A 23,085-nucleotide genomic window follows, 5' to 3' on the forward strand; every position below is an offset into this window, starting at 1 on the left:
GGTGGCTCCGGTTACAGTCCTTAAGCTGCTGCTGGTGACTGCCCACACAGTACTTGTGAGGAGTTGGGAAAGGCAAGTGTGTGTTGAGGGTTGTAGGACGTGGCTTGGTGCAGGACCCCACAGAGCAGGGCCTCTGAGTGCTGGGGTGCTGGGACTCTCAGGGAGAGTGTCCTCCTTCCTTGCTCCTGATAGGGTACTGGCTAGCAAGGCACCCTAGGAAAATGCTCAAGGGCTACCCCAGGCTTGGCTCCAGCTTGGGTCTGGAAGGATGGGAGTGGGGGAGCCCAGGCTGGGGATGGCTGTCACCATTTCAATGATTTGGTTGCTGAATTCCCGGAGGATGACGATGACTCTGGAGGGAGTGTTGTAGTGCTCTGAGGTGGCCCATATGAAGCAGATTGTGCTCAGCACCTTGACAATGAAGTTGGGGAGCTGGGAAAGACAGCCAGGGTTGCTGCAGAGGCTGGCCTGTGCTGCTTGCCCCACTTGCCCCTTCCCACAGCTAGCCTGGGGGAGCCACAAGACGATTCCCAAGGGGAATCTGCACTGGACGGCCCCCAGGGGCTCCACAATGCCGCCAGGGGCTCCGCAATGCCAGTGCCTGCCTCTTCACACCCACCCGGTGTCTCCCAGGTCAACCTACCACTGTGAAGTCAGCCTGCTCCATCTCGTCTAACAGGATACGCAGGGGCTTCAGATAGAGGACGATGTCACTGGCTTCCTTCAGGCCTGAGCATAAAGGGACAAGGTGGTCAGCACTGAAAGGAGTCCATGAAAAAAAGCAGCTCTGGGGGCTTCAGCATCTTCCCCAGGAGTGGGCTGAAGGGTTGCTCACGGGGGGTGACAAAGCGCCGGGGTCAATGATAGACAGTCCACACAGCCCTCCCCACAGCTCCAGCGGATGGTGCCTGGCTCACCTTGGGTGACATTCATGTAGACATTTTGTAAGGCTGGCCAATAGCAGCTTTTGGCTTTTTCTAGGATCTCCACTATCTTGTTCACCTTGGGTCTGTTTAGCTGAGGACCAAAGAGTCATAGCCTCTCAGTCTTGGGGCTGCTAGGGCTGAGGAATGTGGGGTCCCTGGGAGGGCAATGCTGAGCTGCCTGCTGTCCAGGTAGCCCAGCAAGGACTCGGCTTCTGGGTGGAGTGAGGCCCTACCTGCTCATGGATGCACCTCAGGTTCATGAGCCGGGCGTCCCAGAAGTCAAATTCCACGCGGGGCAGTGGGTGCAGGCCATCCAGGAGGGCCTGAGCAGAGTCCTTGCTCAGGACATCCCGGATTTGGTGTGACCAGTCGATGATGATGGTCTCGATGGAGTGCAGGAGCGAATTGTCCAGGGTGGAGGGGATCCTGTCAAATGCCAAGGTCAGGGCGACGTTCTCGTGGCCACACACACGAGGATTGCCGCTGGCCCTGTGCCACTGGGGGGAGGGAACTCACCTGTCCCCTGACCAGCAGCTGGCAGACAACAAACTCCAAGCTGCAGCCACCATCACCATCCTCATCCCCGCCACCCCTCCACGGCCATGGCCACCGCCACCCGGCCACCACTAGCAGTCATGTCTGGTTTCATGTCCCTGGCGCATTTCAACCACCTGAGGGAGACTGAGATTTCCCCCACTTCCAGGGAATGATGCCCAGAGCAAAGAGGAATGGGAGCTTTCAGAGATGCCCAAGGGGCCAGCGACCCCAGGACAAACCCCACACAATGTGGCCTATATTGAGGGCTTAATGGACAGACAGCCCCTGAAGATCAGTCAGGATGAAACTTAGGAGCCGTCACTCAATAGCTACGTGTGGACAAGTTCACACAGGTAACCCTTTCTTTATGGCTTCACATACCAGGGCCGTTTAAACAGCCAGGATGCCTCAGAAGTCCCCTGACCTCTGGCTGTCATGGCCTCTATGCTGTGACTCACACCTCTCAGAGGCAGTGTAAGTGATTATCTCTTGAGACATGAGGTGACTAGATGCAGGTGGGTCTCCACCCGGGTGTAGACACTGCAGGGTGATTGGAGCTGGGATTCCCAGGGACTCCGGTACCTACCCGCGCCCCCCCCCGTGCCCTCTACTGCCCCCCCCAAAGCACCTCACGAGTGGTGCATGGAACTGATCTGAAGTTGCACCCGTAGCCCCCAGTCATGGCTCCAGCCGCCGCCTACCTCTCCATGGACTCCAGAGTGCCATCCAGGCTGCCCAGGTGCTCTGGGATGGGCAGCAGGGTTTTCCCCTTGACCTTGCCTCCCATCACAAACATTTCGTTCTTCAGCCTGTGGACTTGCTTGACGATGTCTTCCGAGACCACCCTGGGCCAGCCATTCATGTTCTCACTCTGGTTTAGCAAGGAATAGAGAACCTGGAAGGAGACACATGACAGCAACTCTGCCTGGCTCTGCCATTCTTCGGGATGTGGAAGACCTCTGTGCCCCCAAAACGTGAGAAAAAGCTAGCCCTTTCTTCTAGGGATGGGGCAGCTGGACTTCCTGGAGCAGTGATGGCCCAGCTACCTGCCTTTGTCTGAACCATCACTGCGAGGTGCCCCCCCCCCCACACACACACATACCTTGAAACCATAGGGATGTGCATGACACCGTGCGCCAAGTTTAGGGAAAGGACTAAAGGAGGCGGAGTTGTGTCCGTAAGCTCAAAGGAGGCGGAGTTGTGTCCCTAAGCTCATGTATATAGTCTCACCACCTGTACCTTGATATGTGGCTGCAGTTGGAAACAGTCATGTGCGTGTATGTGGCACCATGTAGAGATCATACAGGCCAGTGTGTGTGTGTGTGTGTGTGTGTGTGTTTTAAGAGATTTTTATTATGTACGTAGTATTCTGCCTGCATGTCTGCCTGCAGGCCAGGAGAGGGCACCAGATCTCATTACAGATGGTTGTGAGCCACCATGTGGTTGCTGGGAATTGAACTCAGGACCTCTGGAAGAGCAGCCTGTGCCCTTAACCTCTGAGCCATCTCTCCAGCCCTGGCCACCTTTTTTGAAGCAAGGTCTCTCTCTGAACCTGGAACATTCATCACCCAGCCGGGCTGGAAGCGTGCCCCTGGACCCTCCTATCTCTGTCTCCCAGGGCTGTGGTTACAAGACACCACGCCACTCCTAGCTTTTTAAGTGGCACTGGAGATAGGAACATGAGCCCTCCTGCTTGTGCAGCAAGCCCTGTACCCATTGAGCCATCTCTGCCTGGCCTAATATGGTCTTTAAAGAGGCGATAAGGTAAATAAGGCCAGTAGGCTGAGCCCCAACCTCGTAGGACTAGGTTTCTTATATGAAGAGATCAGGACAAAAAAAAAAAATCTATCCTGTGAGGGAACAGATAGAGGTAACCATTTACAAGCCAAAGACAGAGGTGTGGCAGGAGAGGGCCAGCTGGTGCCTGACCCTAGGCTTCCGTCTTCAATGGCAGCTGGGCTGACTGTGGCCGGCCAGGCTTCCCACTCTCGGCTTCTGGGCCCTGCTGAATGGCCTCCTGGCTTCACATTTCTCTTTGAATAAGCTCAGGCAGCATTCTGGGTCCTCGTTCTATGATGACTGAGAAGGCTAAGTAACCCAGCCTGCTAATGTGGCCCCCCCCAGAGGCCACCCCCACCCCCACAGCATCTGCTGAGGGCCAGCATGAGGGCATGACAGTGGTGTAGAGATACAGAAAATACCACATCATTTGCCCTTTTAAACTCAAAGTCTTGGAACTAGGGAAATCATCTACAGGTCCTTGGATGACCCACACCTGTGGCTACAGCAAGACGTCATGGGCTACTGCCATGAGAAGAGTGTGCGGCCCTAATGCTGGCAAGAGGTGAAGCCTGGGGGACTCCTGCCACATTCCTTGGAGCCGGGTCTGTCTGAATTTCTGACCTACCTTCTCTTAGGTGAGGCCACTGGGTGTGCACGCTGCTAGAGTAGCAAGGCCTTAGGCCCCTCACTCAGAGTCCCTCCCCAGCTCTGCTGTTCCAGCCCCACCCTGCCAGCCTAGGCACACGAACCTCTTCCACAACAGCAATCAGCTGTTCCACAGGTGTAGGGCTGATGTCACCGAAGAGAAGCCGGGTCTTGTAGTTGTCCTTGGTGACGTTCTCTGGCTTTGTCTTGATAAAGTACAGGCCTTTGGACTTGAGGGTCTCTGGGAAGCCCAGGCAAGGGACAATCATGCCTGCGGGGTTGAGCGTCAGCACCAGCACAGGGATGTCGGCTTTGTCAAAGAACTCTGTGAGCATGGCCATGTTCTCCTCGGCTCCAATCAGTTTGCCCCACTTGTCCGCCTTGTACTTGAGGACGATGAAAGACACGTTCTCCAGATAGTCAAGTCTGGCATCCGGCATGACTGCTATAACCGCCTTTCCTTACACCACAGTCTGCTGTAAACAAACAAGTGCTGCCTGGTTTCTGGGCTCACAGAGGCCCGCAGAATCTCCATCCTAACCAAGCTGGTGAAAGGAGCTCATTGGCCTTAGTTTTTAATCTGAGGCTGGGCTGATAACAAGGGAGAGGCGCCTGTCCCTGCCTCAGTGTGGGGTCATCGGGTGTACCCTTGTTACTGTAACTGTAGAGTTAAATGAACTGGGAAAGACAGAGGACAGTGGGGGGAAGCAGAAGTGGCCATATCAGCGTGGGGTGGCATGGGCTAAGAGGTGACGGAGGGTACCCAAGACTGACCTCTGACCTTCACGTGTGGATTTGGGCACCTACATGCTCACACACTCATGTATGTATGCATACTATACACACACAGCCCTCGGGCTGCTCAGCTCCTCTGGAGCTCTAGGTTTCAACCTGTTCTAGAACCAGCCACTGCCATTGTCCGCCTTTACAGACCATGTTGGAAGCATTCAGATCCCAGCTGTTGGCGTGGGTAAGGCCAAGGCTCGAGGCTTCTGAGGTCCTCAAAGCCACTTCTCACACCAGAGCTGGTGCTCAGCCCCTGCCCCCATCTGGGTGGGGCAGGAAGTGCTGTGTGGTTTCAGTACCTAGGGCTTTCCTAGAGCCCAAGGCTTCTCTGTGACAGGCGGCTAGGTCAATATACAGAGACAGAGAGGAAGGGGGAGAGGGGGAGAGAGCCAAACCTCTCTCATTTGGGCCCTTCTGTGAACAAGGGGAATGACAGTAGCTCCCCCACCACATAGAGCCGCCATGCAGTGATCCTGGAGCACACTGGCTTGCTGGGTGCCACTGCTGAGCTGACCCCTCCCAGCACTGTGTTATTATTTAAAGGGTAGGCACTGGAACGTGACTGTTTAAGGGGGCCATCCTCTCTTGTACCAAGGTTGACAAGAATGCCCTCTGGTTTACTGATTTTGTGGATTTGGGGCTTCACCGCTGGTCTCAAATCTGCTGTCTCCTGGGGTGCTGGCCAGCAGGTAACAATTTACAACACTGCCCCATGAGGTGTTTCAGGCCCACCAGCCCCTCAAGCATGAGGCTGGGCTGGCTCAGGTGCAGCTGCAGGGAGGGGGTACTAGGAAGCCTGGGTGAGGAAGGAGTGGGGTCATGGCGGCCAGCTTGCTGGCCTGAACTGGCCGTCTCGAAGCAAGTGGCAGAGACAGCACTTGGTGAGTGGCGAGTGTGCTGCCAGCCAGGACCTGGGCTCCTACCCTGTGTGCCAAGGCCCCTCAGCTCTTCCAACACCCCAACCTGACTTACAGCTGCTCACCAAATCCGAACAGCGTGTGCTTCCGTCAAGAGACAGTGAGCCCTTTCCCATCGAGGAAGGGAAATGGCTTCTGCTCCCCGAGAGGCTCCAACTGCCACGGAACTGTGGAGTGTTGAGGTACCTGAGACTTCTAGAACCTTCTCCTGGCTACCTAAGTAGCCAGTGGTAGTGCAGCAGATGAGTGGCCCACTGTTCACAGAAGCAGGGAAGGTCTTGGCTCTGAGCTTTACAGACAGCAGAAGGTGTGAGCCCTCCCAGGGACAGAGCTCCAGGTCCAGTTTTACTCTGTAGAACGACTACTGGATGGGATTTACATCTAACTTCTTACTAAGACCTTCTATTCTTCCAGATCAAATAATTTTTATTTAATACAATATTTTTATATTTAATATTTGTTATTACCATTATTATTATTTTGTTTTTTCGATTAAGAAGGCTAGAACTCATTTTGTAGACCAGGCTGACCTCAAACTCACAGAGATCCAACTGTCTCTGCCTACTGAGTGCAGGGATTAAAGGTGTGTGCCACCATGCCTGGCTCAATATTTTATTAATTTTTAAGAATTCCATGCAATAATGTATTTTGATCATATTCACTTCCTACTCCTCCCTAGATCCACTCCCTCCCCTCCAATTTTGCTCCCCCCTTTTTTAAACAACCCATTGAGTCCAATTTGTGTTGTCCATGTACCCTGAGTTGGGGCTGTCCACTGGAGTGTGGTCAACCTACCATGGACGCTCCCTGCTCCAGAAGGGTAAACACTTTTGGAGCTCACAGCTGCCCAAGCTGGAAACACTGTCATTTCCATGACATTCACTGCTCTGTCCCCAGTCAGAAGGTCTACCTCTCTGCTTACGTTTAACACACTCACACCTCCGAGTTCTTACCCTGTTTTCTGCTACTATAACCGAATACCACAGGTTGGTAAATGATAAAGAACAGAGATTTGGGACAGTACATTGACTCCGTGGATAAAAACACCTTCCCTGCAAGCCCTACCAACTGAATCTGAGCCCTTAAGCCACATAAGGATGGGAGAAGTGGCTCCACAGGGCTGTCTTCTGGCCACACAAGCAGTGGCTCAGAAGCCCCACCTGTCATGTATATGCAAAATAGGAACAGTTTTAATTATTAAAAAGCAAAGAGGAGCATTTATTACCTCACTGTCCTCGAGTCTCATCCGTATCTGCCCAGTCCTTCTTACTGCACTGTGACACTGCTATACTAGAGACCGACTCCAACACATGAAACTTGAGACCAATTCCAATACGTTAAATTTTATTAAATTAGAATTAAAATTTTAATTTAATAAAATTTAAATTTTATGAAAACTTTGAGTTGAGTTGCAGTTCAAAAACCATATTGTCTTAATAACATGGCAAGTAGTTTGCATCTTTATAAATTACATTAGTTTCTCCTGCCACACTCGTTCTCTTTTCTTCCTCCACCATTGGTCACTTTCTGCCTCGTGGCATCTCCTAGAAAATGCGTTAGTGGCAGAGTGAAGGCAAGGTTCCTTTCCTGAAGGACATTCTTGACACTCAAGAGTCCCCCAAAAGCAGGAACAAGACCAGAATGCTGGCTGCTACCACAGCTCTGTGTACTGGAGCTGACAGCCCCAAGTTAAGCAAGAAAGAGAAACAAACAAAAAGAAAAAAAGAAACAAACACAAAAAAAGAAGAAAGAAAGAAAAACAAGAGGAATTCAAATCAGAAAGAAGAAACGCTCCCCTCACATCAACACCGTCCTGGTCTGTTGGAAAATCCCAAGAAATTCTAAGTTAACTACGCAGAGCTAAGAAGCTCTGTGAGCCACCAGGACAGGAGATTTTATGTGCTTCAGATGGTATGTTGTACAGGTTGGCCTCCAACTCCTGTGCCCAAGTGATTCTAAGTAGCTGGAGTTGAAGACATGTGCCACTACCGCCAACTAGATAATCCACTGTATTTCCACATGCTAGCAATGAACACACCATGACAGTGAATTCAGAAAATAATTATCTGGCTTCCTCACCATCCCCTGGACCAGTCCCTGGGAAGGGGGAGGTGACAGTTTGATGACTCAGATCAGAAGGGTACTCATCATGCCATTCTGTTCACACCCTCTTGAGGTATGGTTAGTTACATGGCCACCACTGGCTGCATGGGAAGTTGGGAGATGTAGTTTCTAGCTGGCAACCGTGTGAGTACTTGGAGAGTTGGTTAAGCACACAGATGAAGGGGAGTCCCATGGACAAGATGCCAGCTTCTCCTACACTGGTCCAAGGCTACTGTGAAAACGTCATCTACTCTATACTCAGTTTGTCCAGCGCCTACCTGTGTCCCCTTCAACACCCTGCACAGACCTGGCTCAATGCTGAGCCTCCAGCACATCCAATTCTGTCCATGGCCTTCTTTGTTCAAGCCCTTCTTGGCCTTCCCGGGCCCATGAAAGGCCTCATTTGGTTCTTCCCATCCAGTCTTCCAGCAGCTTTAAAATATCTGTCATGGTAAGACCCCTTAAAACCGTCACCATCTTTCCCCACTCATCCTCGGGACCACAGCTGAAGCTCACCTGGCCTCTACAGCTCCACCCCCCGCCCCGTGGTTAAGCATTTTCAGCTTTGTGAACTCACCCAGCAATGCTGCAATTAATCAAGTTCACAATCAGCCCAAGTTGCTGGCCTCTCTAATTCCTGGGGATAGGCATAGTCACTCCGGGATCCGGCACTGAGCCTGGCCCAGAGCAGGCTCTGACAATATCCCCAAAAGGGCAAGGCTCCCTGAAGTCCTGCTATAAAGACAGCTGTCAAACCTCACCCACCCCAGTGTTCTCCCAAATTCACAAGGCCTCCAGACATCCATTCCTTGCAACTATGTCTCTGACTCATGGAGCAGCTAAGGGACCAAACTTTCAGCCAGACCAACTTCCATCCAAACCCTGCATCCCCGAGGCTTCCAGGAGCCAAAGCCAGATGGGGCTGGAGAGACGGGTTCAGCAGGTTAAGTGCTTACTGCGCAGGCATGTAAAGAGCCAGGCACGGTGACAAATGTTTGCTATCTCAATGTTGTGGAGGCAGAGACAGGAGGGTGGGTTCTGGGGCTCAGTCTATGTAGCTGAATCAACAAGCTCCAGGTTGAGAGGTGTCCGGAGAAGACGCCTCACGATGACCTCTGGTCTCGGGGTGCACACACACACTGAGCACAGACACTCTCCAACCTCCACTGCAAGAGCTTTCTCCTTTACAGGGAGCAGGCAACGTCCATACCCCTCTCCCCCAAGTCCTCACACCACCCCACCACAGCGTGCAGAACTACTGAGCTTACTGAACTTCCTTATGGAGCACAGGCAAGGATGATGGACAGAAACGTGAGTGACCCCATGGCAACTGCAGGTAAAGTCTCCACCCGGAACCAATGATGGCGTGCCTAGCACAGCTCACAGACAGCCTCCTTCCCCCAATTTATAGACTCTGGCTCCTCCCCAAACCATAAGGCTGTGGGCAATTAGGGCAGAATTGCCTAAATCTGCCTGGCTAGAGCAGCTGGGATACTCAGGTGAGGGTACTGTTTTCTGTGAGCGAGTGTCAATCAACAAGCTTAGCTGTGATGATCCTTTGGGAGCAGGCACAGCTGGCTGCAGTTGACTGTTCTGCTTGGGCAATAGAGCAGGACCACATCCACACACAAAATAAAAGACAAAAGACACCAAAGGGTAGTCTGGGGCAGGAAGCACACCAGGGCCTTTCACCCCTAGCATCAGGGCTCTGCTTGGCACTGACTCCTGAAGACACAAACGTCTCCCTTCCGGCTCCAGGGGGCTTTGTCTGAGAGAGAATGAAGGCCTCTGGCTTTCCATACAGACTCACTGTCTGCATCACACCAGGCTGGAAGAAGAGGCCAGTGCAGCAGGGTGCACTGCCTAACTGGAGACGGACAGGCAGAGCAATGGTGGCCCTGTGCCAGGGCCACCAGCTGAGAAATCTGTCCTCCCCCTTCCATAAGGGGTGCAGACAGACAGGAGATGAAAGGCCCTACCTGTGGTCTGACACCCCCTCCTCTTCTGCAGGGAAGTAGGAAGGTGGGCACCATTAAAGATTTACCCAACATTAACTCAGATTGCCTTGCGTGCAGCGGGGAGGGGGGCTGCTTATAGTGCGGAGGAGGCCTGGGGAGAAGAACAACGCAGGGGCTGGGGACTTGGGGGTGACCATCTGGGTCTGTCGGGCTCCCCTGCATCTGTGTTGGCCAGGTAACATGTCCTCATGTTGAGTTCCCAGCAGGGGACAGAAAGTACAGATTTGTCCTCCTGCCTGAGGTGTCCTTGCTCCATAAGGAGAAAGGCAGAGCCATACTCTCAGTGCCTCACAGCCTAGAGGGTCACTCTTCATGGACAGGACCGTGTGAGCCGAGGGATTTTCAAGAGGGCTGATTCATTCAGAACTGTCTTCATTCTTCAGTGGTTTCCATACACTCTTGGGGCCACAGTGTGAGGTCCTGGTCTGGGGAGGGGGCCCAGTGTGAGGACCTGGGATGGGAGGGCTTCAGTGTGAGTTCCTGGGCTGGGGGGGCACAGTGTGAGTTCCTGGGCTGGAGGTCTGCAGTGTGAGTTCCTGGGCTGGGTGTCTGCAGTGTGAGTTCCTGGGCTGGAGGTCTGCAGTGTGAGGTCCTGGGCTGGGGGTCTGCAGTGTGAGGTCCTGGGCTGGGGGTCTGCAGTGTGGGGTCCTGGGCTGGGGGTCTGCAGTGTGGGGTCCTGGGCTGGGGGTCTGCAGTGTGGGGTCCTGGGCTGGGAGTGTGAGTTCCTGGGCTGGAGGTCTGCAGTGTGAGGTCCTGGGCTGGGGGTCTGCAGTGTGAGGTCCTGGGCTGGGGGTCTGCAGTGTGGGGTCCTGGGCTGGGGGTCTGCAGTGTGGGGTCCTGGGCTGGGGGTCTGCAGTGTGAGGTCCTGGGCTGGGGGTCTGCAGTGTGGGTCCTGGGCTGGGGGTCTGCAGTGTGGGGTCCTGGGCTGGGGGTCTGCAGTGTGGGGTCCTGGGCTGGGGGTCTGCAGTGTGGGGTCCTGGGCTGGGACCTTCAGGGACTTCTTTCCATAACGCTGACTATGTTTATGGAAAGCGAGAAGGTGTCTGGACAGTGGAGACTGTCTACTCTCATCCTTCATAGAAGATCTTACCAGCTGGTTCTGTATTGTTTCCTGGACAGGGAAGCACCTGAGACAGAGACACCCTTCCACCTTCAGTAGCGACAGGTCCAGAAGCATGTGCCTGGTCCCTTCCTTTACCCTGCCTTGCACTGTCCAACAAGGCCTCCAAATGCAGAACAGGAGACGTAGCATCTAGGCCATTCTTGGGACAAAGAGGACGAGGCCAGGCCAGGACTGCAGGACAGAGACTGGTGAAGGAACAACATACTCTTCACAGTGCCAGCACCCACATGGTTTTCTGAACAAGAAATACTTGTGCCAGAGCTGTGCGGCATGTGCTTGTCATCCCAGCACTGGGGAGTCTGAGGCAGGAGGGACAGGGGTTCAGGGGCAACCTGGTATATTTAGTAAGCTGGAGGCCAGCGTGAGCTGCAGAGCGAACCTGGTTTCAAACACAGCATAATTAAAATATTAGAGAGTACCAGAGACTCAGACACACACGTGAGGCAGTTTACTTTGTGGCCTAGCAAAGCTCAGGGCCAAAATAAGTCACATTTTACTGTGATATTTGAAGAAAATCTGTTGTTGACATGACAGTATCCACATTTGGTTTATTTTAATTCTGAGGCGGGCTCTCTGTGTAGCTGAGGCAGGCCAGGGACTCTGTAGACTAACTAGGTGGGACTTTACCCACCATGCTGTCTCTGCCTCTGCCTCATGAGTAATTTGGCCCAGGCATGTGCTGTATCCCAGCTACAATATCCAAGTTTTGAATGAAGATGGGTTTAATACTGGCTCTCCACCATGCTGGAGCCCAGGATGAAAGGGAGAATCCAGAGTCCATAATTCCAATCCACTCCCAACCCCAATGTTTTATGTAAGGAAAATGTCAGCCTGCCAAGCCATGACCATGCTGGAGAGAGGAAGCTCTGAGAGGAAAAGGGAGGCCAGTGTCCCTCACACTGCACACCCCACTCAGAAAACGGAGTTCCAAGCTTCCCCAAAAGGCAAGGATGGATGCGATGGGGGACGCATGGAGCATTGTGAACTTTTGGAATTTGGGTCCTATAAGGCTCTCGGCTTGTCTATAAAATGACCATTAGCTGGAGAGACCCAGCTCTGTCCTAATCTGGGGGCAGCCCTTGTTTCTGCCTGGAGACCCAGCTCAAGGTGGAGGGTGGAGTCCGACTAAGGAGAATCAAGCCTGCTTCCCTCTGCTGCTCTCAGATCCCTGAGCTGTGTGGTTACAGGTTACAGTGAAGGGACCACTTTGTTCCCCAGAGAAGACTGAGCTTAAAGGTGGATCTGGATTAGAAGTGGGTCTTCCCCTGCACCTCTCCTGGGCAGCACAGTAGAGCTGACCCTGTTGGCAGAGGTGTGAGTGAGCCAGCCCCGACATTGTGAGCAAGGGAAAGCTGTCCCCACAATTGATCTGTCATGTGGCAGAGAGTGTGAGTGTGTGTGGGGGGGTAGAAGCTCCCCATGCCCATCAATGCCCGAGGCAGCTGGAAAAGCTGGCCCTGAGATCATAAAACTGGGGGAGTTGTTCCTGCCCCTCATCAGCTGCAGCATTTAGGAGAGTGGCCCCTACACCTCACCTGGGCAACACAGTAGAGCTGGCCCTGAAGGTGTAGGTGAGGGAGAACTGACCTGAGGGTGTGAAAGCCAGAGCACTGGCCCTGCCTCCTACAAGGCGTGAACTAGACCAGGCAATGCTTGAGAGCTCCCCCTGGTGGTGAAGACCGGGAGAGCCAGCCTGCTGACCAACCCTGCAACTACCCAGGCCCAGAACCAGGGTTATTTGTTGGCCCACCCCATCTATGGTCTGCTGGAGCATGGGGGTGGGGGGTGGGGTGGGCCCTGCAGACCCAGGGTTACAGGACCTTCACGACGCAGGGCAGCAGTGAGAGCCCAGCGTTGATGATGCAGCAGAGACCAGGGGCTTCAAACCAACCAGTGTGTCTTTGCGATGAATGCCTGCATGTAAAAATGTATGAATAAAGGTGCTTACCGCTTGACTCACTATCACACTACAGCTTCCATAATGAGATTCCCCCCTTCTTCTTCTCCTCCCCACCTTAAATTTTATTTGTTTTATTATGGAGGGATCAGGAGGCATGATATGAAAGACACAAAAAATAAATAAAAAGAAAGTAAAAAAAAAAAAGAAGTGGGTCTTCACATTTCAAATGATTTAATTTAAAAAAAAATCCCTCATGGACGTACCCAACCCCTTTGTTTTTAGTTAATTCCAGATGTAGTCAAGTTGACAATCAAGAACAGCCATCACAGGCCGGGCGTTGGTGGGCACACCTTTAATCCCAGCACTCAGAAGGCAGAGGCAGGCGGATCTCTGAGTTCGAGGCCAGCCTGGTCTCCAGAGCGAGTGCCAGGACAGGCTCCAAAGCTACACAGTGAAACCCTGTCTCGAAAAACCAAAACAAACAAACAAACAAACAAACAAAAAACAAAAAAAAGAATAGCCATCACACTGGTGTACAGGATGTAGAATGATTGACAGCTGCAAACAGCCAGGGTGTGGAGCAGGTTCTCACCTAGTAGGAGAGACTGAGCATCGTACAGAGAATAGACAGGCCATCTGTGATGACACCCTCCTCTCCCCCCCCCCATCTCTCCCTTCTCCGTTTCATGGACTGCTCAGGACCTTGCAGGGCCTCATGGCTGCCGCCCTCTGTGTTCCTGCTTTCATGGCATCCCCCTGTGGCGTCAGCACCATCCACCACATAGAGCCTCGTGCAGTGCTGTTGCTGGAGAACCGCTAATTGCAGTAAGATGAATGACTCCCCAGCTTGCCCACACCATTAGGTCTATGGGACTCAGGGGCCTCCTCTCTGCCTCCCGCCCAGTTACCATAGAACTTCCTCCTCCCTAGCCCAGCCTCATGGGTGGCAGAGAGCTGGATTTTATGAAATCTTTTGTCTCTGCCTCCAATTCTTCCACTCCTCTGCCTTCCAAGATCCCTTCCGGGCAGGAGCTACAGTTCCCCTGTTCCCAAAGCCTCGTGTCCTGGGTGGCTTTTTGTTTTCTGGTAAGAACGCCCTGTTAAAATCGAAAGTGGGTAGCTGAGATACAGTAGCTATGCTTGACTTTCATAGTGGGTTTCCCTTCTAGTCTTCAGAAGGCAAGTTGCTTTTGGTTATGGTGTTTTATTGCAGCAGTAGAAACCCTAAGACAGAGGTCAGCTTACAGCTCTCGGGGGTCACAGTATCAGGGGGAGGGGGAGGGGGAGCCAGGGGGAGCTCAAGGCAGGAACCTGGAGGCAGGACTGAAGCAGAGGCCATGGAGGGTGCTGCTTACTGGCTTGCTCTCCATGGCTTGCTCAGCCTGCTTTCTTATTTCATCCAGGACCACCAACCCAGAGAGCGGCACCATCCACAGTGGCCTGGGCGCCCTCCCTCATCAATAATTTATCAAGAAAATGCTCAAAAAGTTTTCCTGTAGGCCAATCTTATGGACACATTTTCTCAACTGAGAGAACCTCTTCCCAATATGTTGTGGGATATCCACCATCAAAGACGACTCAGACGCCGATTAAGACAATAGAACAGTGGTTCTCAACCTGTGCTTTGGGGTTGGAATGACTCTTTCACAGGGCTCACATATCAGGTATTTATATTACAATTCATAATAGTAGCAAATTCACAGTTATGAAGTAGCAGTGAAAATAACCTTACGGTTGGGGTCACCACCACACGAGGGTCTGTATTAAAGGGTCGCAACACTAGCAAGGTTGAGAACCTCTTCAGTAGAAAGTCTGTTAGCTGCCCGGCGACTACGCTGGGTGTTCAGGATCCCAGTGCAGCCCTGAGCCTTTCTCAGGGTGAGATTTAAAGCACAAAACCACATCCTGGGTTGACATTCTTCAGTCAACAAGGACAGTTAGCCAGAAGCACAACTACAGAAGCCAAAGGCAAGGTTAGACCATTAGAGACTTTCCCAGAACTCCGGGCTTTTGTGGATTAGGTCTTGGCTGCTGGTGCTGTCTACGTGTTGGATTTTACTTCCTGAATGGCAACTAAGGTCTGGGGCCCTGTTAGAAAATGACTCTGGCCTTGTCAGATTGACTTACAGCTAACCAGAACTGACAATCTTCCAATGGCCTTCCAGGGAGGCATCCCCATCCCTCTAAGGGAGAGCTCAGAGAGGCTCAACATCCAATACAGGTCACACAGCAAGCAGCCAAACCCGGTCTCTGACTCCAGTCCAGTTCTTTGAGGACCTTGCTGAGGATACCTGGTCTTCAGGGTCAGCTTCACTGGACTCAGACCTATCATGAAATGTGCTCTGGCTGTGTCTGCTGGCGTTTCTGGAGAGGTTTAACTATCACTGCTCAGTCTTTGGGACAAGATCAGAGGTGGAAGTTTCCCTTGAGTGTGGGCAGCATCGTCCCCGGGGGCTGGGGTGCTGGCAGCACAGTCCCCTGGGCTGGGATCTGGCATGGAATAAAGCAAACTGAGCACCAGCACCCATCTCTCTGCTTCCTGCCTGCAGATACAATGCGACCGGCTGTCTCGAGCTCCTGCCTGTGCCCTCCAAGTGTGAGCCCCTTCCTGACCCAGGATGTTAGCTGTCCATGTGCCTCGTGTGTGAGGCTGAGAGTGGCAAGGCTGAGAGTGGCAAGGTCAAGACAGGCTGGAAGGCAGGTTGTCAGGGCGACTGCCGGGCAGGAGACAGCCCCACTGGTGGAGTGTTTGACTAGTCTGCATACCACTCCAGCCTCTCTCCTCAACACCTCATCCACTGGGCTAGAGGAGCAAGACTGTCGTCCCAGCACTTGGGACGTAGAGGACAGGGCATCCGAAGTTCAATCATCCTCACTACACAGTGAGTTTGAAGCAAGCTTGAACTATGTGAGACTCAGTATCAGAAATACAACAGACCGATGAGATGGTTCCGTGGGTACAGGCACTTGCTGCCAAGCCTGATGACCTGAGTTTGATCTCTGGGACCCACTGTAAGGATTCAGGTATTAACCTGGCCTGCCCCTGTCACCTGGCAGAATGTGCTCAGGCAGTGCCCTGGTCAGCCCAGGGGTCCATGAGTACAGTCTGCAGGCAGGTGCAAAGGACCCCTTTAAAAGCCAGGACCCCCCCACTTCCACTCTTCTTTCTGGCTCTTCCCCCCCTGGGCCCCCCCCCCGTGCCCACAGTTCCCTTGGGGCAGACAGGACTTTTCCTGTCTCCCTCTTCTCTTCCATCCTCTCTCTGTCTCTGTGTCTCTTTACTGCTTTTCTCTTTCCTCCGCAGTCCCTCCCCTTTCTAATAAAAACTTCTCACTTAAACTCTGTCTGCCTGGCATGTTTGTCTCAGCCTCGGTAGCCCTTGCCTGCCATGAATCCACATAAGGTCCCCTCAAGCTTTATCATAACACCCCACATGATGGAAGGAGAGAATGGGCTACTGTAAGCTGCTCTCTCTTCTCTACATGTGCACAAACACACACATGTACACATGTGCACACACAAAAATATAAATAAAATGCAACGAGGCAACAAAGACTCTGTTTTTCCTTCTGGGATGCAGTAAACACCCCACCACTGCACTCTTTCAAAGCTGCTTGCTGGTACCCCGAAATTTTTCTGGAGCAGTGACATGTGACCAGGCGAGTGGCAGTGCCTGACTCACGCAGCTCCCTTCCTCGTCCGTGAGCACACACGGCGATGAAGCCGTGGCCTTGGTGATGCTGAGATTCCTGCTCTTCCACCCAAGTGACACAAACATCAGTGTGCCACACACCAGGCCCTGTCACAGTCACTCCAGCTTCTCCCTTCAAATTCTTCTGTGCACTTCAGCCCAGCTGCGGCCATGAGCTCACCAAACTGAGGCTCCCAGGCAAGCTGCGCAGGCTCTCGAAGGAAGCAAACACCAAACTGAAAGCAGAGGGCAGAGTGCCAGAGGAGGAGTGGGGGAAGACAGCTGGAGGGCAGGCTTCAGAGGAGCGTGGGTTGCACACAGACAGCAGGAAGGGTGGGAAGGCAACGACACCAGAAGCCTCAGGGCTGACATCGGGCATGGTGCTTTGGGTACCACTGAGACAGTCAAGCTCACACAGAGCTTGTGGGTGTTGACGGTGGTCAGGGAGTAAGTGGGGCCTGAGGAATAACAAAGCTGGTGTGGGGGACACCATGAAGCATTTGCACATCTAGGACTTGGGGCCTCCTCATGTCTAAGAAGCAGAATGGACACAGGCTTCCCTGCAGGAAGCAAGAAACAAGAAGTCCGCAGCGAAAGTTAAGATGCAGGCCCCTCAACCATGCGGCCCTGCTGTGCCTCCCGACAGGAGGTGGGCATCTGGGTCTGGCCTTGTGATTTACTGTGGACAAGAGGATACAGAGGAAGTGAGGGTGCTGGGTCTCAGACTCCCCTCTCCAACATTCAGTCCCCTCCTGCCCCTCCCCACAGCCATCCAAACAGTCTCATTCTCTGTCCTGAGCTGAGGTGTTGGAGACAGTGAGAGGGCAGGCATGATGGCAGGCTGCATGCCTGGGAGACCCTCAGATTCTCCAGAATGCAGCAAGTGTACCAGGTCAATGGCTCCAGCCAGGCTCGGTGTCACCTGAAATCCCAGTACTCAGAAGGTGGAGGCAAGAGGATCCGGGATCAAGAGCTGAAGGCCAGCCCAAGCTACATATCGAGTTCAGGCTCACCCTGGGCTATGTGAGACCCAGTCTTGAAGGACTTACACACACACACACACACACACTCACACACACACAGTCAGAGAGAGAGAGAGAGAGACAGAGACAGAGAGAAACAGAGAGAGAGAGACAGACAGACAGGCAGTGGTGTGCATATCTTTAATCCTAGCACTCAGAGGCAGAGGCAGATGGATCTCTGAACTCAAGGCCAGCTTGGTGTACAGATTGAATTACAGGGGACGAGGAGGTGGGGCGGGCGGGGGGGGCGGGGGGGGGGGGAGATTGCAATATTGCTGTGTGGTTGGGAAACAGTCCTGGGCAAGGACCACCCCACAGAAGGGACTTCCCCATTGAGACTGTGTGCCCACACTTGCATCACGAAGGCAGAGGTGGCTTGGATTTCGTAACATGTAACAATCACATATCACAATTCACAGTATATCTTGCCTAATGTTCTTAGGCCTATGTGGCATTTTCCTGCACGTCAAGGGAAATACGCAAACTTGGGATTTACGTAATGGGTGCTCAAAATTCCCTGAAAGTCTGTTTCTAATTTGAGGACCTTTCTCCTAGACTTTCAGGGTGAGTGTAAGATAGGGGACCCTTCCATGGCTATCATGAGGCGCTTACAGCTGGACTGTGTAAGGTAGAGGCATTCTGGGGTATGGTGCCAGCTCTAATGCAGGCATTGCTGCTGGCAGGCAGAGGCAGGAGGGTCACGAGATCAAGGTTATGGACAGCACCATGGGGAACACATTTAAGAGAGACCACATGGGACAGCAGGAAGCCTGGGGGGGGGGGGAGCTCACTGTTACCTCTTGTGAACTGAGGGTCCCTGAGAACTGCCCTGGTTCCCTCTGAGGGAAGCACCCCAGTGACCCAATGGCCTCTCATGAGGCCTCATTTCCTTGGGGTCCTGACAGGATTCACCCTCAGCTGCAGCCACTAAGAGCACCCCCTGTGCACATTCACTACCTTCCCTTTTAAAAGAGCCCCGCCCACCTCCCATCCTCCTCTCTGTCTGTCTCTCGCCCTCCTCCTCCCCTCCCCCTCTCTCTTTCCTCTCTTCTGCTGCTCCTGTTCCTAGAGGCTGGTCTCCCCCCTCCCCCTTTCCCCCTTTTTATGACCCCTTTCCCTAATTAAAAAATAAAAAACAAAACAAACAAAAACCCTCTACTTGAACTCTGTCACATGGCATCTTTCTCTTTCAAGCCTCCTTTAAAAAAAATTACAACATTTAAATCACAAAATCACCAATGTTGTAATTTAAAAAGCGGCACGTGAAAGACACCATGCAACAGAGCTTGGGTGGAGGAGTGGAGAAAAATTTTTTACTGGGGGATGGGAATGGGAAAGGCGGGGGAGGAGACCAGCCTCTGGGGACAGGAATGGCAGAAGAGAGTGGGGGTGGGGAGGGCAGACAGAGATAGGCAGAGAAGTGAGGCAGGGAGGAAGAGAGGGAGAGACAGAGGGAGAAATGGGGGGTGGGCAGGGCCCTTTTAAAAGGGAACATAGCGAATGTGCGCAGGCTGCAGCTGAGGGTGAATCCTGTCAGAATCCCAAGGACAGGTCAGTACAGATGCCTGGATACTAACAGGTCCCAGGGATCAAACTCAGGTCATCATGCTTAGGGCACCTCAAAGGCCTGAGGCCTTGTCTCTTAAAGGGCCACTCACACAACATCAGCAGACCTGGGACCTAGCACCCAAACACAAACCTCAGGGAGACACTCTAATCATATCCAACTGCAGCAAGTCCCCATGGACAAAAGTCAGAAATCTTCTCCGTCAATCTTTGCCCTGTGCCTCTCATCGGTGGCACTTTGGAAGGTACGGTGTCTAGACTGTGGGAGGCATTCGATCAAACGGGAAATCTGAACTGTACAGAAGCAGTCTAGAGCACCTTAGCCAGGTGGACTCAAATGGAGAGTCTTTTGTGGACCATGTGATCTACCCTGCTAGTGGGCTCCGAGCGACAGGGCTGTGGATCCAGAGTTCTCTGCCTCATTTCACGCTTTTCCTGGATTTCTTGCTGTGGATTGGGCTGGCTGCCCCTTCCAGAAGGCATAGGAAATGAAGAGGGCTGTGGGTGGGTTTCTTGTGTGTCATTTTCCTTTCTTTGTCCCCATGGGCATCTGACTCAGTATAGCAGGCCTTAGCTATGAGTCCTCCTGGCAAATGTCTAAATGTGTGACTGATCTTGGGGACTCTAAAACGACTTGTTCTAGGAGGAACTGCATGGACACTGGCAGGATGACAAGAGCTGGCTAACATGGCAGCAAGGAACAGAAAAGCACACAGGGAGGGCTCACCCAATCCTAGACCTTAGACTATCCACACAGTCCTGGAGGTGGGAGTGCTGGAGGACGGGACCTGGTGAGAGTTCCTCCTGGAGCCTTGAATGGTGGAAGGGAAAAGGGCAGAAGGTACAAACATCTCGTCCTCATGGTGTGGGAGAGACGGGAGAGCCGAAGGCACCAGGGTGCTCTCTTCATCTTCTTTCTGAATGGCTCTCCCTCTTTTTTTTAATAATTTATTTTTATTTTATTGGTGTTTTACCTGCATGTATGTCTGGTGAGGGTTTCAGATCTTGGAGTTAGAGGGGTGTGACGTGCCATGTGGGTGCTGAGAATTGAATCCAGATCCTCCGGAAGAGTAGTCGGTGCTCTTAACCGCTGAGCCATCTCCAGCCCTGTGAATGGCTCTCTTAATGCCCTCATGTGAGGATAGTCTGCAGCCTAGTCACCTCTCCCAGAGCCCTGCCTCCTCATGCCACTACTGTGAGGTTTGAGATTCAGCACATGAATGTTGGAGGGACACAGACACTCAAGTCAACACCGGCTGGGCTTCTGAAGGCTTTGGACAGGATGTTTGAGTTCTCACTGGTACACAGACCCTCAATGCTGTCAATTCATGCTACCACCGACAGGGCTTTGGTAGACCAGTGTGAGGCAGGAGAGGGTCTGGGCTGAGTAAGGGATGGACTACCCCAGCCAGCTATATTTCCTCCCTCATGTGCTGTGGGTTCTTATGGCAGCAGTGAGTTTCACACACTTACAGCAAGCATGGCTAACCTCCTCTGCACAGGACTCTTGATGCTGCAGCGAGGTGACATCGGCAGACGCCACAGCGAGGTGCAAGTGTGGGAAACGCTGGCGCAGGCAGCCTAGGTGGGCCGTGGCACCCTCCCTACTTGAGGCCATGACGAAGACCAGAACACCCACAAGGAATGTGTGGATTCAGCAGGAATTAAGACAGTGTATACACCTGGCAGAGAACCAAAAACCCTGCCAAACCCAGCTCCGCCACGCTGCAGTGAGCCCATGACTCTGCTCTGAGTGTTTATACTTAATTTGCTAGTATAAAACATGCCTGGGGATACCCAGAGGACAGCCAACTCCTGTCCTTCAATCCAAGAAGACGCTACGGGTGCCAAAACCAGCTATGGGCTGTGTGATAGAATGTTCCAGGAATGGTCACATAAATTACCAGAGTCCTGGCTCAGCCAGGTGGCTCCTAATAAGACAACACTACTGTCAGCTCTGGCTAGACTAGGCCTCTTGTGAGGACTGGGGCTGTGACAGACATTCAGGCGAAGCCCACCATTGTGATGGCCATCCTGGATCTAAGGCTATGGAGACCCCACCAGCCACCTGGTTCTCATTGGTTCTGAGATGCCAGAAGGTAACTTGCTCTGAGCTGTGGTCTTGCCGGTGTCTGCCAGGCTGATGTTTGGAGCACGCTGTCTGGCCTGATCACACAGGCTATAGTTGGTATGCCATAACTTTGGGAGCCCTAGGTTTGGCAGAGCCCAATCACTGGGTTCTGTTAGTATCCCATCTGCTGCCTGTGTGACATTCACTAATGGGGACGTCTGGCCAGACAGCCACCAGATAGGTAACCCTTTCTCTGAGCATCGGCACTGCTTGTAGCTCCTTTAAGCAATGCTGAATCGGGTCATACTGAAGACACCATGACATAATAGGCAGAAAGCCTAGCTAGGACTGTGCTCCCGGGACAATCAGCCAAGTGTCAGCCAATCTACAGCTGACCAAAGACCGTCAGCTGTTCAAACCATAAGGCAAATGCCAGCTGTCGCCAGTGTGACCATCCCTCCTTGTTTCCTCCCGGTCCCATGCTCCATTCTCTTTCCCCAAACATCTTCCTCTTCAAGCCTGTCTACTACAGTAGACAAAAGCCAAGGAAGAGCTGCAGCCATCCTTCAGCAGCTCCCCAGCCCCCAAGCATCCAGCAGATAGTTTCCCTGTGTCCAAGGACCCTGGGCTCGGGAAGCGGCATCCCTCCCCATGTCAGTGCTGGCACATGGCAGGCATGAGTGGCAGGTGCCTCCGTGAGTAAGTAGGGGCACAGAGGTCCCCTCTACCTGCCCAAGTGAGTGAGTGAGCAACAATTCATCAAGTTCCTCTGGGGAGAGAGGCCACAGAAGGCAGCCACAAGACTGTCCCTCTGGGCCACAGTGGACTGGAAGGGCTTCCTGATTTAAAAACAAGAGAGGCAGAGTACTTCTCAGTGGAAAAAAAAAAAGACAATGGAATCAGGGATACTCCCTGAGCCTAGACACGAGGGTGTTGACCTAGGCCCTATCCCAAAGAATAAGACAGACTTTGAAGACCCCCTGTGGAAGGCCTCACCTTCTCTTGGGAGCAGAAAGGGTATGGGATAGGTAGGGTGTTAGTTGGGGGGGGGGGAGGGGTGGAAGGAAAGGGACCTGGGATTGACATGTAAAGTAATTTTCTTTCTAATTAAAATAAAAAATAAATAAATAAAAAGAAAGAAACAAGAGAGGAAATGAGCAGCCACGTCTGCAGGAGCCCAACACTGGGAGACTAGCAGGGAATAATACACCAAATTGTCCAATGAGCCACAGCCCAATGCCACCAGAGGAGACCTCCCGACTCCATCCCCTCACCAGGTCCCCAACAGCCCGCAGGTGTGGCCATTTAGGCCTGGGAGGGGACAGATGACCACAGGAGCAGCAGGGTCTTCCTTGCCAGCCAGAGGCTAAGGGCCTAGTACTTGAATGGGAGCCGACGTTTATCTGAGCGCAACAAAGCTAAACCAGTTGGTTATCAGTGTGTGTGTGGGGTGGGTGGGGGGATTCCTGACAGACATGTTTACAGGTTAAGTTAAATTTGGTTTTCTTGTTGCTAGGCAGGAGAGAGGCACTGTCAACGAGGCTGAGGAAGCATAAAAATAGATCTTCACGTTTGCACGCAGCTGACTGGGGAAGGTGGATTCGCACCCACCTTAAGTCAGAGAGATGCAGCACACCGGCCAAGCCTGTGCCAGTGCAGACCCTGACCAGCTGCACCCCAGGGAAGGCCGCCTGCAACCACGGAGCAGTCCTGCCAACCCCAAGAAGAACACACACAGAAACAAACAAGAATTCAGCTGTTTGAAAGATCAAGTGGCTGAAGAGATGGTTTGGAAACTAAAAGCACACACGGCCTCATACAGAGGAGCCAGGTTTGGTTTCTAGAACCCTGGGTTCTGGGGTAACAACTACCTGTAACCCCAGTTCTGGGAAACCTGATGCCCTCTCTGGCCCCCCATAGGCACTGCACCCACATGGCAGACATTGACACACACATACACAACTAAAAATAAATAAATCTTAAAAGAAAAATAAACGA

General features: G+C 52.7%; 1 protein-coding gene across 1 annotated transcript in view; it reads right to left on the reverse strand.

Annotated features, from left to right (window-relative positions):
• Positions 1–4,333, reverse strand: part of Dnah17 (dynein axonemal heavy chain 17) — a 110,801-nt gene extending 106,468 nt beyond the window's left edge. The window contains 6 exon segments of the mRNA XM_035448176.1: positions 307–432; positions 644–729; positions 918–1,017; positions 1,160–1,352; positions 2,165–2,358; positions 3,995–4,333. Coding sequence (XP_035304067.1) covers positions 307–432; positions 644–729; positions 918–1,017; positions 1,160–1,352; positions 2,165–2,358; positions 3,995–4,330 — 1,035 coding nt within the window. The 5' untranslated portion in view covers positions 4,331–4,333.
• Between the last annotated feature and the right edge of the window lie 18,752 nt (positions 4,334–23,085).

Source organism: Cricetulus griseus, chromosome 7 (genome assembly GCF_003668045.3).
Source record: "Cricetulus griseus strain 17A/GY chromosome 7, alternate assembly CriGri-PICRH-1.0, whole genome shotgun sequence".
NCBI classification, from domain to species: Eukaryota; Metazoa; Chordata; class Mammalia; order Rodentia; family Cricetidae; genus Cricetulus; species Cricetulus griseus.